This window comes from Grampus griseus, assembly GCF_964374135.1.
Source record: "Grampus griseus genome assembly, chromosome: 1".
In the NCBI taxonomy this organism is placed as follows: domain Eukaryota; kingdom Metazoa; phylum Chordata; class Mammalia; order Artiodactyla; family Delphinidae; genus Grampus; species Grampus griseus.
In genome coordinates this window covers 142,537,453-142,552,173 of record NC_139017.1, presented here as the reverse complement: position 1 = coordinate 142,552,173, position 14,721 = coordinate 142,537,453, and the positions used below count along the sequence as shown (strand labels likewise).

General features: G+C 37.4%; 2 protein-coding genes across 3 annotated transcripts in view; one reads left to right on the top strand and one right to left on the bottom strand.

Moving 5' to 3' along the window:
- The window catches only part of AGBL4 (AGBL carboxypeptidase 4), a gene marked incomplete at both ends in the record, with an annotated part of 1,409,253 nt that overhangs the window by 977,685 nt on the left and 416,847 nt on the right, over positions 1–14,721 (bottom strand). The window lies entirely within an intron of this gene.
- On the top strand, positions 272–14,686 carry LOC309829589 (putative ATP-dependent RNA helicase DDX5; the record flags this gene model as incomplete). Its single annotated transcript, XM_082665589.1, is given in 4 exon segments — positions 272–277; positions 12,566–13,501; positions 13,505–14,244; positions 14,246–14,686. Coding segments are annotated over 4 exon segments (1,977 nt in total). The 3' UTR covers positions 14,541–14,686.

Here is a 14,721-nt window from a genome sequence, read left to right as displayed (position 1 = left end):
TTGTAATGTACCGGCCAAAGGAACTATGAAAGCAGTAAGCCAATGCTTACCTCCCAGTGACCTCCCAGTAATAATGATGAAATGCTGCCTCCACTGGGCCTAGCACCTGGTGAAAGAGCTGTCTGATCTCTTTCTGTTTGAGTCAAGGCGAACCTGATAGGAGAATTAGATGGGGTCTAGGAGCATATTGGAAATTGCAGCAAAGCATAACGGACAAAGTCAGTACCAGAAGGAGAAGATCAAGCATCAAATCTAAAAGGATAGTGCAAAGATGAAGGTAGGCACTGAAGCAAGAGGCCCGGAATTGATGCAAGGAAGAAATAGGTTAGGAAAAGGAATTTGAGGCAGGCCAGGCTTCACATTTCAGAATGAGGGCAAAAAGCTATAAGTAAAGGGAAATGGATGCCTGCATACTGCATTCTAGGAAGGGGCATAGTGGTGAGTTTTGCACAGGTTAGGAGTTACCGAAGTTTCTTATGTGAGGCTCTGTAGATTTCCTCCTATCTTCCTGGACAAACTTTCTCAAACTTTGTTGGCTTCTTTTCCTATACCTAACCTTTAAAAGCTGGCATTCACTGTGGTTCTTTCCTAGGCCCTCTTTTCAAACAACATACCATTACCAGGCAATACCATTCATGGCTTAAACACGGATGGTTCCCAATTCTGTATCTCCAGCCTAGATCACTCTTTTAAATTCCTGTCCCATAGGGTGAACTATTTACTAACCAGTTCTACTTGATGTCTTGCAGATATTTCAAATTCTACATGTTCAAACTGAAATTATAATCTTCTCTTCAATCTTATTTCTTCACTGTTCCCTATTCTCAGGACATGACACCACAACATACACAGTTAGTTGCCCAAGCCAAAAACTTGGTTCACATTTTCTACGCCTTTTAATTCACTGTCTATGTCTAATCATAACCAAGTTCTGTTGATTCTACCTGTTAAATATCTCAAGCACTTCCATTTCCCTCCATACCATTGTCTTTATGCCAATCTTGTCCATCATCATCTCTCACCTGAAGAATTGCATTCACCTCTTACTTGGATTGCGCTGATTGGGTCTTTGTCCCCTAACATTCTTTCCTCACCCACCAGGTAAAATGATCTTTCTCAAGTGAAATTCTGAATAAGTTGCTCTTCTGTGAAAAATTTTTAATGACTTCTCAGGAAATCTTTTTTTAAAATTATTAACCCTCAGATAGCATTCAAACCTCTTAACATCACTTACAAGGCCTTTTGTGATAAGGCTTCTGCATACCTCTTTACTCTTAGTACCATTCTCCACCCCACTTCTTACCTACCCCCTCCCCCACCCACAAATCACATTCCAACCATATAGGACAGCAAGTCTAGGACCAAGGTGAGGCAAATGAGGTGCCAATGGTGCAAAATTTAATGAGGCATTCACTTTCAGGTGCCGACTTTATACATGCATAACCCTGAAAGTAAGTGTCTCTCTTTTTTTTTTCCAGTCTTATATTTTTATTCCAACTTATCATACCTCCTAAATATCAATGTCTTTGTCATGATTAGAACTTCCAGTTCTCCAGAATGGTTTTGCAGACCGTATTCCCTTAATTGAGCTATTTGTAATGAGGTGGATGGACCTAGAGTCTGTCATACAGAGTGAAGTAAGTCAGAAAGAGAAAGACAAAAACCGTATGCTAACACATATATATGGACTTTAAGAAAAAAAAAAATGTCATGAAGAACCTAGGGGTAAGACAGGAATAAAGACACAGACCTACTAGAGAATGGACTTGAGGATATGGGGGGGGGGAAGGGTAAGCTGTGACAGAGCGAGAGAGTGGCATGGACATATATACACTACCAAACATAAAATAGATAGCTAGTGGGAAGCAGCCGCATAGCACAGGGAGATCAGCTAGGTGCTTTGTGACCACCTAGTGGGGTGGGATAGGGAGGGTGGAGGGAGGGAGACACAAGAGGGAAGAGATATGGGAACATATGCATCTGTATAACTGATTCACTTTGCTATAAAGCAGAAACTAACACACCATTGTAAAGCAATTATACTCCAAGAAAGATGTAAATAAATATATAAATAAAATAAATAAAAGTAAAAAAAAAAAAAAGTTGGTTCTTAATCCAGATGGAAGTGAAGGTATGTGCCTCTTTAAGAGTGAGGTGCCGAAGGTATACAATTTAAGAAGGCACAGCTTTACAAAGGTAAGATTTTTCTGTTATCCCAATTTAAGAGATGAGGAAACTGAGACTCAGAGAGTTTAACTGAAAATAGTCCAAGCTCAGATAGCTAAGAAAGAAAGGATTTGAACTCCAAAAGCTTTTGCTTTTTATACTATATCATATTGTCTCCAACTTTTTTCTTTTTAAAGAAAGAATAAATTAATAATAAAATATGAGCTAGGGGACAAAACTACAGTTACCCACACTTATTAGGAATGACTTATTAATACTAGATTAACTATGGTGGGATGAGAGGGATGTCCACACTTATTAGGAATGACTTATTAATACTATATTAACTATGGTGGGATGAGAGGGATGTGTTTAATTCTTAAACACAAGGGAATTTTTAGTTTACTCTCTTCCTGTTCAAATTATTCCATCTCTCTGTGGTAACACTGAGATTGTCAGAAGTTCCTTGCTTCCTTCCTAGGAAAATGTATGTGCACTCATTTAAAAATAAATTAGTGACTACGTAAGTCTTGTAGGTTAATACAGATTGCATTAACATTAGCTTGCCAATTTTCTCAAAGGATTTGTCAATCATGCCTGTTATATAATCAGAATACAGCAACTGGCTCTGTTTTCATTATACCACGAAATTTAGTACATCAAAATACATTCCCTTTATTCAAATCTGAAGGAAGAATTTTAGGAAAACATTCCTTTCATTTGATTAGCAATTGGAGGCCCTGGTAATAGAGCTGCTCTAGGCTGCTGATTGTTTCAGAGGGAGTATATGGAGACTCCTTCCTTCTCACACTGCTCCAGTTAGTCAGACCCCAGAGTCCTGATTATTCACCTTGAAATCAGACAGTAAATCACATGCTCTTTCTCAAATATGTGCCCAACTTACTCTCAACTACCTTTATAGAAATACAAAGAGAATCTTTACCTGTTTTTCAGAAGTAATCTAAGAAAGATGTCACCATAAGCCTTGCTCTTTTAAAATAGTAATACTCAACAGATTAATGAATTCACCTCTTGTTAGAAGTGGTACCCACCCATACACCTGGTTTAAACATACCCAACCATCTGGCATCCTGCCACAAAGAATCTGGAAAATCCAGCCATAGAGGAAAAACTCCATCCCTATTTATGACCCCTACCCATCAAACTCCTTTAACCAGCCACTTCATGCTCTTTATAAGATCCTGTGTTCCTTGGCTCTCCTTATCCAGTTTCCAGTGTTTCCTGGCCACCCTCCTCAGAGTGGTGACCTATTCAGCCCTCTTGCTCTGACTCATCGCTCCCAGCTACCTACTTTACTCTTAGCTTATGCATTCTCCTTTGATTTCAGCATCATCTTCACTTTTAGATGAAGAGAAATCTCACTGCCAGCCCCACATATGAAAAAATGCCAGAATAAATAAAAATTTCTTCATATGCTATAAACTTGTTCTGGAAATCTGAGGAAAAAAAGTACATCTCTCTACATACAACCAGAGGACAAACAGGCACTCTTAGCACTCCATGTATGTGTCCTAAGTCAAGAAACAGGAAAAAATAGTATGGATAATTTTTTCTCTGTTGTAAGCGATAGTTACAAAATTCAAGCTATGATAAAAGAATAAAGAAAGACATTCTTTGTCCCCAAACAGTTATAAATGTTAGGAAAAAAACGTAAGTCAAATGCGATCAAAGATACTCAACACAGTACCTGGTTAGATTTAGAAAACTAATTAAATGTTCAAGAGTGAACAGTAGGGGAGACAGAAAAGGGGCAGTGGAATTAAGATTTATGGAGGCACTAGTTAAGTGCCAGGCATTATGCTATGAGTTTTACTCAGATTCTTCCATTCAATTCTTATAATAGCCCTGAGAAGTCCAAAAAGTTTAAGTAACATCTAACATCTATATGTATTTACAGTGTACCTGATGTTGCACTAAATGTTTTACATGTGTCATTTTTATCCTCATGACAGCTATATGAGATAGGTGCCATTACCATCTTAGCTTTACAAATGAAAAACTATGGTTTAGAAAAGTAACTGTCCTTCTGAGGTCAGGCAGCTAGTAATTCATACAGGTAGGATTTCAACCCTGGCACTCTGACTACTAAATCCATGATCTTGACCAGGTAATCAAAGGGTAGATTTCAACAATTAAAGACAAAGGCATCAGGAGTAATTGGAACCCAGGTTTCTAAGCCACAAAAATTAGACTCTTTTTTTTATGACTAAAAGAATCTAAATTAAATGTCGCTAAACCTCAATGCTGATTATGTTATTTTCAAAGATCTACAATACTAGCTAACATTTATTTGTTTGAATTTTTAAATTTTTGTTATGAAGTATTTAAGAATACTAAAAACCCAGATTTAACTTGTGTTAATATTTTGCCAGCTTCAGATCCTTAAAGACAAAGAAAATATTAAAGTTTTTCTTGGAATCATCTCTTCACTAGAAAACCATTTTCCTCCTTTTCTGTCTCTGAAATAACCACTATCTTGCAGTTGTTATATATTCTTTATCTACACATTTTTGTACTTTTATCACATATAATTTTTTCATATTAATCTAGTATTCAGCAGACTCTATAATTAGTTCCAATAGTTAATCTGTAGATTTTCTATGGATTTTTATCTTGAAATTTCTATGTACACAATCAAACCATCTGTAAATAAATAGCATTGTTCCTGTTTTTAAGATAATTATGTTTCTTACTGCTGTTTCTTATATTATATATACGGGTTAAAGCCTCAGATGTAATGTTGAATAGACACATGGGCAGCAAGCATCTTTTCTTGTTCTTTTTAAGGAAAATGTTTCTAAGGCTTTTACAACAATTTTGGGTTTTAATAAATAATCTCTATCTAGTTAAAGAAATTCCCTTCAATTCCCACTTTTCTAGGAGATTTAATCATAGTTATTGAATTTTGTACTTTTTTTCATCTATTGAGATGATCATATAGGTTTTGCTACTTTAAACTGTTCATGTGGTAAATTAAACTAACAGTAATTAAAATATCCTTGAATTTTTTTGATAAATCCCACCTTTTAAAATTATTTTGTCTACACACTCCTGTATTTTAGCGTACATGATGGATTTGATTTGTAAATATTTATTTTGGATTTTTGCATTAATACATATATAAGTGTTATGGACCTATAGAATTTCCTTCTAGTATCATCTTTGTCTGGTTTTGTTATCAAAGTTTTATCAGCCCCTTAGATGAGTTAAGTTTGGTTTACTTTTGTTTTAACTTGCAGATGGACTTACTTCAAAGTCAGAGAACATCATGGCTAGTAAGTCCAATGTATCATATCTTGGAAATTTTACCTCATTTCTTCAGTTTCCACCTGAAAAATCCTGGGGAATAACTCTAATTTTTTTTGCTTGAATCAACCAAATGTGGTTTAGGCAGCTCCTTTCCAAACCACATGGCTGGAGTGGGAAAAGGAGAATTTCTAAGAAGAAAGTAGGGATTCTAGGAAGACAGTGCTATAGCTATACACTACAAATATCTTCCACGTTCATTCTAACATGCCATAACTAAAAAGAACACATAATAAGCACAAATATTGATTAAAGGAAAAAGAAAAGGATTTGTAGCTAAGCTTAACTACCTACTACCTGTGTAATTTTGGACCAACTATTTCACCTCTTTGAGATCCTCTTTCATCAGCTATAAGGAAGGAAAAGAAAATAATCTACCTCAGAGGCAGGTAGAGTTGAATGAGCTTGCCTATGAGCTTCTTGAGTAGAGAGGCCATGTCTGTATCCCCAGCACTCCACACAAAGTAGCTCAGTGATAGTTGAATGAATGACTCCTGGGATGTAGAATTCATTTAAGGCACCCAACCCTGTGCCTAATTCAGCCCTACTTACATAATTCATGCCTAATTATTCTTTCCACACTCCCAAGGAGGCACAGTAATATTAGCTTTAACTGCTTTAAAAACCCCTCCTGCCTCAGATGTTTTGTAGACCTTCTGGGAAGATAAAGCCATCCTAGCTGTAACCAAACCTTTGCAAATGTCTAGGTCTCCCTTCTAGCTCATCCACGCTAAATTACCAAATATTGTAAAGGGAAAGTACAGGAAAAGGGAGTTCTAAATTGACCATGTTCTCCCCCACTCCTCAAGGGAAACAAAAAAAAAAGGCAGAAGATAGTAAGACACTAGAAAAGCTGCTCTGGCTTTGAAATGCCATATTTGACCTTAGTTCTGGGAACATAACAAGTTTCACTCATTTATCTATTGAAGGAATTATCATGATTCAAAGTCAGGAGACTGTGAGTATATGCAAAGGGCTAGACAGAAGCCAATGTTTAACGAAACACTGGTGAAACCTTCCCAGAAAAGGCTGGCTTAGTCAAGTTAAATCAAATCTCTAGTGAAAGCAAACTTGCTACAACAACATCGGCTGCCATTTATTGAGCATTTTCTAGGTAGCAGAGTCAGGATTAAAACACAGATCTGTCTAATGCCAAGGCTCGTGCTCTTTCCAATATGCAGCGTTGCTTTCTAATCAAAACAGCTCTGAAATTGACTAAAGGACTTTCCTGCAATTGCATCTGTGCTCATTTTACCACATGAAGGTTTAGTCACTACATTGATAGTATTGTCAGACTTCAAGACTCCACTGTATGAGTGAATCTAAGTGAGTAGATTCTAGAAACTTCCCAAGGTAAGGAGAGCTGTTAAAATAGGCCTACAACTCTCATGGGATTCAGTAGCTATCTATCTCTATTTCCAATTAGCTATGAATGAACTATGGAAATACACAGCAGAACTCCAGTGCTACACAAGCTTAGAGGAGCAGACTAATACTTATTGAGCACTTCCAAGTATCAGGCTTTACACTGAGCACTGTACATATATTTAATGCTCACCACAATTTTCTGAAGTAGTTATTATTATTCACCATTTTACAGAAGTAACCAAGGCTTTCACACTTAGAAAAGTGTGAAAAGCAGGACTGGGAACCAGTTTATTATGCCTGTTGAATCCAAGCTTCTCCCTTATTTCTTATAGGGAAAGATTTGACTGTCAATCAAAAAGGGAATAATGGAGCAGATAATTAGAGAAGGCATATCCTAGAGATAGATAGGGACCTATAAGGACAAGGAAAGTATAAATTTCCTGAGAAGCTAAATTAGTCATTGGCATTAACAGGTATGATTGAATAGCTTTCTCTTTAAAAAAAAAAAACATTAAAAATTAAAGGAAAAAGGTGATATCCATGCTCAAACACTGACTATTTGCAAGATGTTTTTTACCATTCCTTTTTCCCATGCACTAAGACTCTGACCCTATACAAACCCCAGATCCTCAGTAAAAGAAGCATTCCTCCAATTATTCCAATCCTCTTTAATGAGATTTGCTTGGGAAATTTTAGTTACATTAAAGAGAAATCAATGAGGGATGTAATTCTGGGAATGAGGCAGAGACGCCTACCTCATTTTTGAAATATCAGCAGGAAGGACATCTCAAGAACAAAAGAAAGTTAAAAAGAACTAATCAGAGGGTGGGGCGGAGTCAAGATGGCAGACTAGGAGGACGTGGAATTCGTGTATTCGCACAACTAGGGCACCTACCAGGCACGGGTGGGGTACCACAGACACCAAAGGGGATGGAAGGAACCCCTAGTAACTGGTTGTTTCAATTATATTTTTATTTTTCCTATTATATTTTTTTACCTTTCTAATTTTATTTTGTTTTATATTATTTGATATTGCACTGCTTCTTATTTCTTTTTTTTTTTTTTTGCCACACCATGCAGCTTGCAGGATCTTGGTTCCCAGGCCGGAGGTTGGGCCCAAGCTCATATGATGGGAGCACTGAGTCCAAACCACTGGACTAACAGAGAGCCTCAGACCCCAGGGAATATAAATTGGAGTGAGGCCTCCCAGAGGTCATCTCAGCACCAAGACCCAGCTCTATTCAACAGCCTGCAAATTCCAGTGCTGGACGCTTCAGGTCAAACAACCAGTAAGACAGGAATATAAGCCCATGCATCAAAAAAGAAAAAAAAAATGAAACGACAAAAAACATGTTACAGATAAAGGACCAAGGTAAAAACCTACAAGACCAAATAAATGAAGATGAAATAGGCAAACTACCTGAAAAAGAATTCAGAGTAAGGGCAATGAAGATGATCCAAAATCTCAGAAACAAAATGGAGAAAATACAAGAAACATTTAATAAGGATCTACAAGAATTAAAGAGCAAAACAATGATGAACAACACAATAACTGAAATTAAAAATACTCTAGAAGGAATCAATGGCAGAATAATTGAGGCAGAAGAAGGGATAAGTGAGCTGGGAGATAAAATGGTGGAAATAACTGCCAGGGAGCAGAATAAAGGAAAAAGAATGAAAAGAATTGAGGACAGTCTCAGAGACCTCTGGGACAACATTAAATGCACCAACATTCAAATTAGAGGGGTCACAGAAGAAGAGAAAGAGAAAGTGACTGAGAAAATACATGAAGAGATTATAGTGGAAAACTTCCCTAATATGGGAAAGGAAATAGTCAATCAAGTCCAGGAAGTGCAGAGAGTCCCATACAGGATAAATCCAAAGAGAAACATGCCAAGACACATACTAATCAAACTATCAAAAATTAAATACAAAGAAAAACTATTAAAAGCGGCAAGGGAACAGCAACAAATAACATACAAGGGAATCCCCAAAAGGTTAACAGCAGATGTTACAGCAGAAACTCTGCAAGCCAGAAGGGAGTGGCAGGACATATTTAAAGTGATGAAAGGGAAAAACCTACAACCAAGATTACTCTACCCTGCAAAGATCTCATTAAGATTCAATGGAGAAATTAAAACCTTTACAGACAAGCAAAAGTTCAGAGAATTCAGCACCATGAAACCAGCTTTACAACAAATGCTAAAGGAACTTCTCTAGGCAGGAAATACAACAGAGGGAAAAGACATACAAAAACAAACCCAAAACAATTGAGAAAATGGTAATAGAAACATACATATTGATAATTACTTTAAATGTAAATGGATAAAATGCTCCAGCCAAAAGACATACACTGGCTGAATGGATACAAAAACAAGACCTGTATATATGCTGTCTACAAGAGAACCACTTCAGACCTAGAGACACATACAGACTGAAGGAGAGGGGATTGAAAAAAAGATATTCCATGTAACTGGAAATCAAAAGAAAGCTGGAGTAGCAATTCTCATATCAGACAAAATAGACTTTAAAATAAAGACTATTACAAGAGACAAAGAAGGACACTACATAATGATCAAAGGATCAATCCAAGAAGAAGATATAACAATGGTAAATATTTATGCACCCAAAATAGGAGCACCTAAATATATAAGGCAAATGCTAACAGCCCTAAAAGGGGAAATTGACAGTAACACAATAATAGTAGGGGACTTTAACATCTCACTTTCACCAATGGACAGATCATGGAAGATGAAAATAAATCAGGAAACACAAGCTTTAAAGGACACATTAAGCAAGATGGACTTAATTGATATTTATAAGACATTCCATCCAAAAACAACAGAATACACTTTCTTCCCAAGTGCTCATGGAACATTCTCCAGGACAGATGATATCTTGGGTCACAAATCAAGCCTCAGTAAATTTAAGGAAACTGAATTCGTATCAAGTATCTTTTCTGACCACAATGCTATGAGACAAGATATCAATTACAGGAAAAAAAAATATAAAATATATAAACACATGGAGGTGAAACAATACCCTACTAAATAACCAAGAGATCACTGAAGAGATCAAAGAGGAAATCAAAACATCCCTAGAAATAAATGACAATGAAAACACGATGAGCCAAAGCCTATGGGATTCATCAAAAGTAGTTCTAAGAGGGAAGTTTATAGCAATACAATCCTAGCTCAAGAAACAAGAAACATCTCAAGTAAACAACCTAACCTTACACCTAAAGCAATTAGAGAAAGAAGAACAAAAAACCCTCCAAAGTTAGCAGAAGGAAAGAAATCATAAACGTCAGAGCAGAAATAAATGAAAAAGAAATGAAGGAAATGATAGCAAAGATCAATAAAACTAAAAGCTGGATCTTTGAGAAGATAAACAAAAGTGATAAACCATTAGCCAGACTCATCAAGAGAAAAAGAGAGAAGACTCAAATCAATAGAATTAGAAATGAAAAAGGAGAAGCAACAACTAACACTGCAGCAATACAAAGGATCATGAGAGATTACCACAAGCAACCATGTGCCAATAATATGGACAACCTGGAAGAAATGGACAAATTCTTAGAAAACCACAAACTTCCGAGACTGAACCAGGAAGAAATAGAAAATAGAAACACACAAATCACAAGCACTGAAATTGAAACTGTGATTAGAAATTTTCCAACAAACAAAAGCCCAGGACCAGATGGCTTCACAGGCAAATTCTATCAAACATTTAGAGAAGAGCTAACACATAACCTTCTCAAACTCTTCCAAAATATAGCAGAGGGAGGAACACTCCTGAAATCATTTTATGAGGCCACCATCACCCTGATACCAAAAGCAGACAAAGATGTCACCAAAAAAGAAAACTACAGTCCAATATCACTGATTAAAATAGATGCACAAATCCTCAACAAAATAATAGCAAACAGAATCCAACAGCATATTAAAAGGTTCATACACCATGATCTAGTGGGGTTTATCCCAGGAATGGAAAGAATCTTCAATATATGCAAATCAATCAATGTGATACACCACATGAACAAACTGAAGGATAAAAAACATATGATAATCTCAACAGATGTAGAAAAAGCTTTTGACAAAATTCAACACCCATTTATGATAAAAACTCTCCAGAAAGTAGGCATAGAGGGAACCTACCTCAAAAGAATAATGGCCATATATGATAAACCCACAGCCAACATCATTCTCAATGGGGAAACACTGAAACCATTTCCCCTAAGATCAGGAACAAGACAAGGTTGCCCACTCTCACCACCGTTATTCAACATAGTTTTGGAAGTTTTAGCAATAGCGATCAGAGAACAAGAAGAAATTAAAGGAATCCAAGTTGGAAAAGAGGAAGTAAAACTGTCACTGTTTGCAGATGACATGATACCATACATACAGAATCTTAAAGATGCTATGAGAAGACTACTAGAGCTAATCAATGAATTTGGTAGAGTAGCAGGATACAAAGTTAATGCACAGAAATCTCTTGCATTCCTATACACTAATGATGAAAAATCTGAAAGAGAAATTAAGGAAACAGTTCCATTTACCACTGCAACAAAAACAATTAAATTCCTAGGAATAAACCTACCTAAGGAGTCAAAAGACTGGTATGCAGAAAACTATAAGACACTAATGAAAGAAATTAAAGATGATACAAACAGATGGAGAAATATACCATGTTCTTGGATTCCAAGAATCAATATTGTGAAAATGACTATACTACCCAAAGCAATCTACAGATTCAGTGGAATCCCTATAAAATTACCAATGGCATTTCTCACAGAACTAGAACAAAAATTTTTACAGTTTGTATGGAAACACAAAAGACCCTGAATAGCCAAAGCAATCTTGAGGAAGAAAAACGGAGATGGAGGAATCAGGCTCCCTGACTTCAGACTATACTACAAAGCTACAGTAATCAAGACAGTATGGTACTAGAACAAAAACAGAAATATAGATCAATGGAACAGGATAGAAAGTCCAGAGATAAACCCATGCACATATGGTCACCTTATCTTTGATAAAGTGAGCAAGAGTATACAATGGAGAAAAAGCAGCCTCTTCAATAAATGGTGCTGGGAAAACTGGACAGCTACATGTAAAAGAATGAAATTAGAACACTCCCTAACACCATACACAAACATAAACTTAAATGGATTAAAGACTTAAATGTAAGGCCAGACACTATAAAACTCTTAGAGGAAAACATAGGCCGAACACCCTTTAACGTAAATCACAGCAAGATCCTTTTGGACCCACCTCCTAGAGAAATGGAAATAAATACAAAAATAAACAAATGGGACCTAATGAAACTTAAAAGCTTTTGCACGGCAACAGAAACCATAAACAAGAGAAAAGACAACCCTCAGAATGGGAGAAAATATTTGCAAATGAAGCAATTGACAAAGGATTAATCTCTAAAATAGACAAGCAGCTCATTCAGATCAATATCAGAAAAATAAACAACACAACCCCAAAATGGGCAGAAGACCTAAACAGACATTTCTCCAAAGAAGATATACAGATGGCCAACAAACACATGAAAGGATACTCAACATCACTGATCATTAGAGAACTGCAAATCAAAACTACAATGAGGTATCACCTCACACAGGTCAGAATGGCCATCATCAAAAAATCTACAAACAATAAATGCTGGAGACCTCATTCATTTCCACCGGACTTTTGTGCAGCAGCCCCAGCTCTTGTCATCGCCATCCCTCCGCTGCCTCCCCCGCAAGAGTTCGCTGTCGCTGGAGCCACCTCCGGTTACTCGTAGCGCTCGATTCTCTCTGCTTCACTTCCCACCAACCGCAACCATTGACGCCACGTTGGGTTATTCGAGTGACCGAGACTGCACCTGGGATCGAGGGTTTCGTGTCCCTCGATTTGGAGGAAGTAGGGCAGGGCCGTTATCTGGAAAGAAGTTTGGAAACCCTGGGGAGAAACTGGTTAAAAAGAAGTGGAATCTTGATGAGCTGTCCAAATTTGAGAAGAATTTTTATCAAGAACACCCTGATTTGGCTAGGTGTACAGCACAAGAGGGAGAGACATACAGAAGAAGCAAGGAAATTACAGTTAGAGGTCACAACTGCCCAAAGCCAGTACTGAACTTTTATGAAGCGAACTTCCCTCCAAATGTCATGGACGTGATTGCAAGGCAGAACTTTACTGAACCCACAGCTATTCAAGCTCAGGGATGGCCAGTTGCTCTAAATGGATTGGATATGGTTGGGGTAGCAGAAACTGGACCTGGGAAGGCGTTGTCTTATTTGATGCCTGCCATTGTCCACATCAATCATCAGCCACTCCTAGAGAGAGGTGACGGACCTATTTGCTTGGTGCTGGCACCAACTCGGGAACTGGCCCAACAGGTACAGCAAGTAGCTGCTGAATACTGTAGAGCATGTTGCTTGAAGTCCACTTGTATTTATCGTGGTGCTCCCAAGGGACCACAAATATGTTATTTGGAGAGAGATGTAGAAATCTGTATTGCAACACCTGGAAGACTTACTGACTTTTTAGAATGTGGGAAAACCAATCTAAGAAGAACCACCTATCTTGTCCTTGATGAAGCAGACAGAATGCTTGATATGGGATTCGAACCTCAAATAAGGAAGATTGTGGATTAGATAAGACCTGATAGGCAAACCCTAATGTGGAGTGCTACTTGGCCAAAAGAAGTAAGACAGCTTGCTGAAGATTTCCTGAAAGACTATATTCATATAAACATTGGTGCACTAGAACTGAGTGCAAATCACAACATTCTTCAGATTGTGGATGTGTGTCATGATGTAGAAAAGGAAGAAAAGCTTATTCATTTAATGGAAGAGATCATGAGTGAGAAGATGATTAAAACCATTGTTTTTGTTGAAACCAAAAGAAGATGTGATGAACTCACTAGAAAAATGAGGATAGATGGGTGGCCTGTCATGGGTATCCATGGTGACAAGAGTCAACAGGAACGTGACTGGGTTCTAAATGAATTCAAACATGGAAAGGCTCCTATTCTGATTGCCACAGATGTGGCCTCCAGAGGGCTAGATGTGGAAGATGTGAAATTTGTCATCAATTATGACTACCCTAACTCCTCAGAGGATTACATTCATCGAATTGGAGGAACTGCTCGCAGTACCAAAACAGGCACAGCATACACTTTCTTTACACCTGATAACATAAAGCAAGTGAGTGACCTTATCTCTGTGCTTCGTGAAGCTAATCAAGCAATTAATCCCAAATTGCTTCAGTTGGTCGAAGACAGAGGTTCAGGTCGTTCCAGGGGTAGAGGAGGCATGAAGGATGACCATCGGGACAGATACTCTGTTGGCAAAAGGGGTGGATTTAATACATTTAGAGACAGGGAAAATTATGACAGGTTACTCTAGTCTGCTTAAGAGAGATTTTGGGGCAAAAACTCAAAATGGTGTTTACAGTGCTTCAGATTACACCAATGGGAGCTCTGGAAGTAATTTTGTGTCTGCTGGTATACAGAGCAGCTTAAGGACTGGTAATCCAACAGGGACTTACCAGAATGGATATGATAGCACTCAGCAATATGGACGTAATATTCCCAATATGCACAATGGTATGAACCAACAGGCATATGCATATCCTGCTACTACAGCTGCGCCTATTGGTTATCCAATGCCAATAGGATATTCTCAATAAAACTTTAGAAGTATATGTAAATGTCTGTTTTTCATAATTACTCTTTATATCGTGTGTTATCACACAAGGTAGTCATTTAAGAAACACGGGAAATGAAGAAATGACTGCAGTGCAGCAGTAATTATGGTGCACTTTTTCGCTATTTAAGTTGGAAATTTCTCTACATTCCTGAAACAATTTT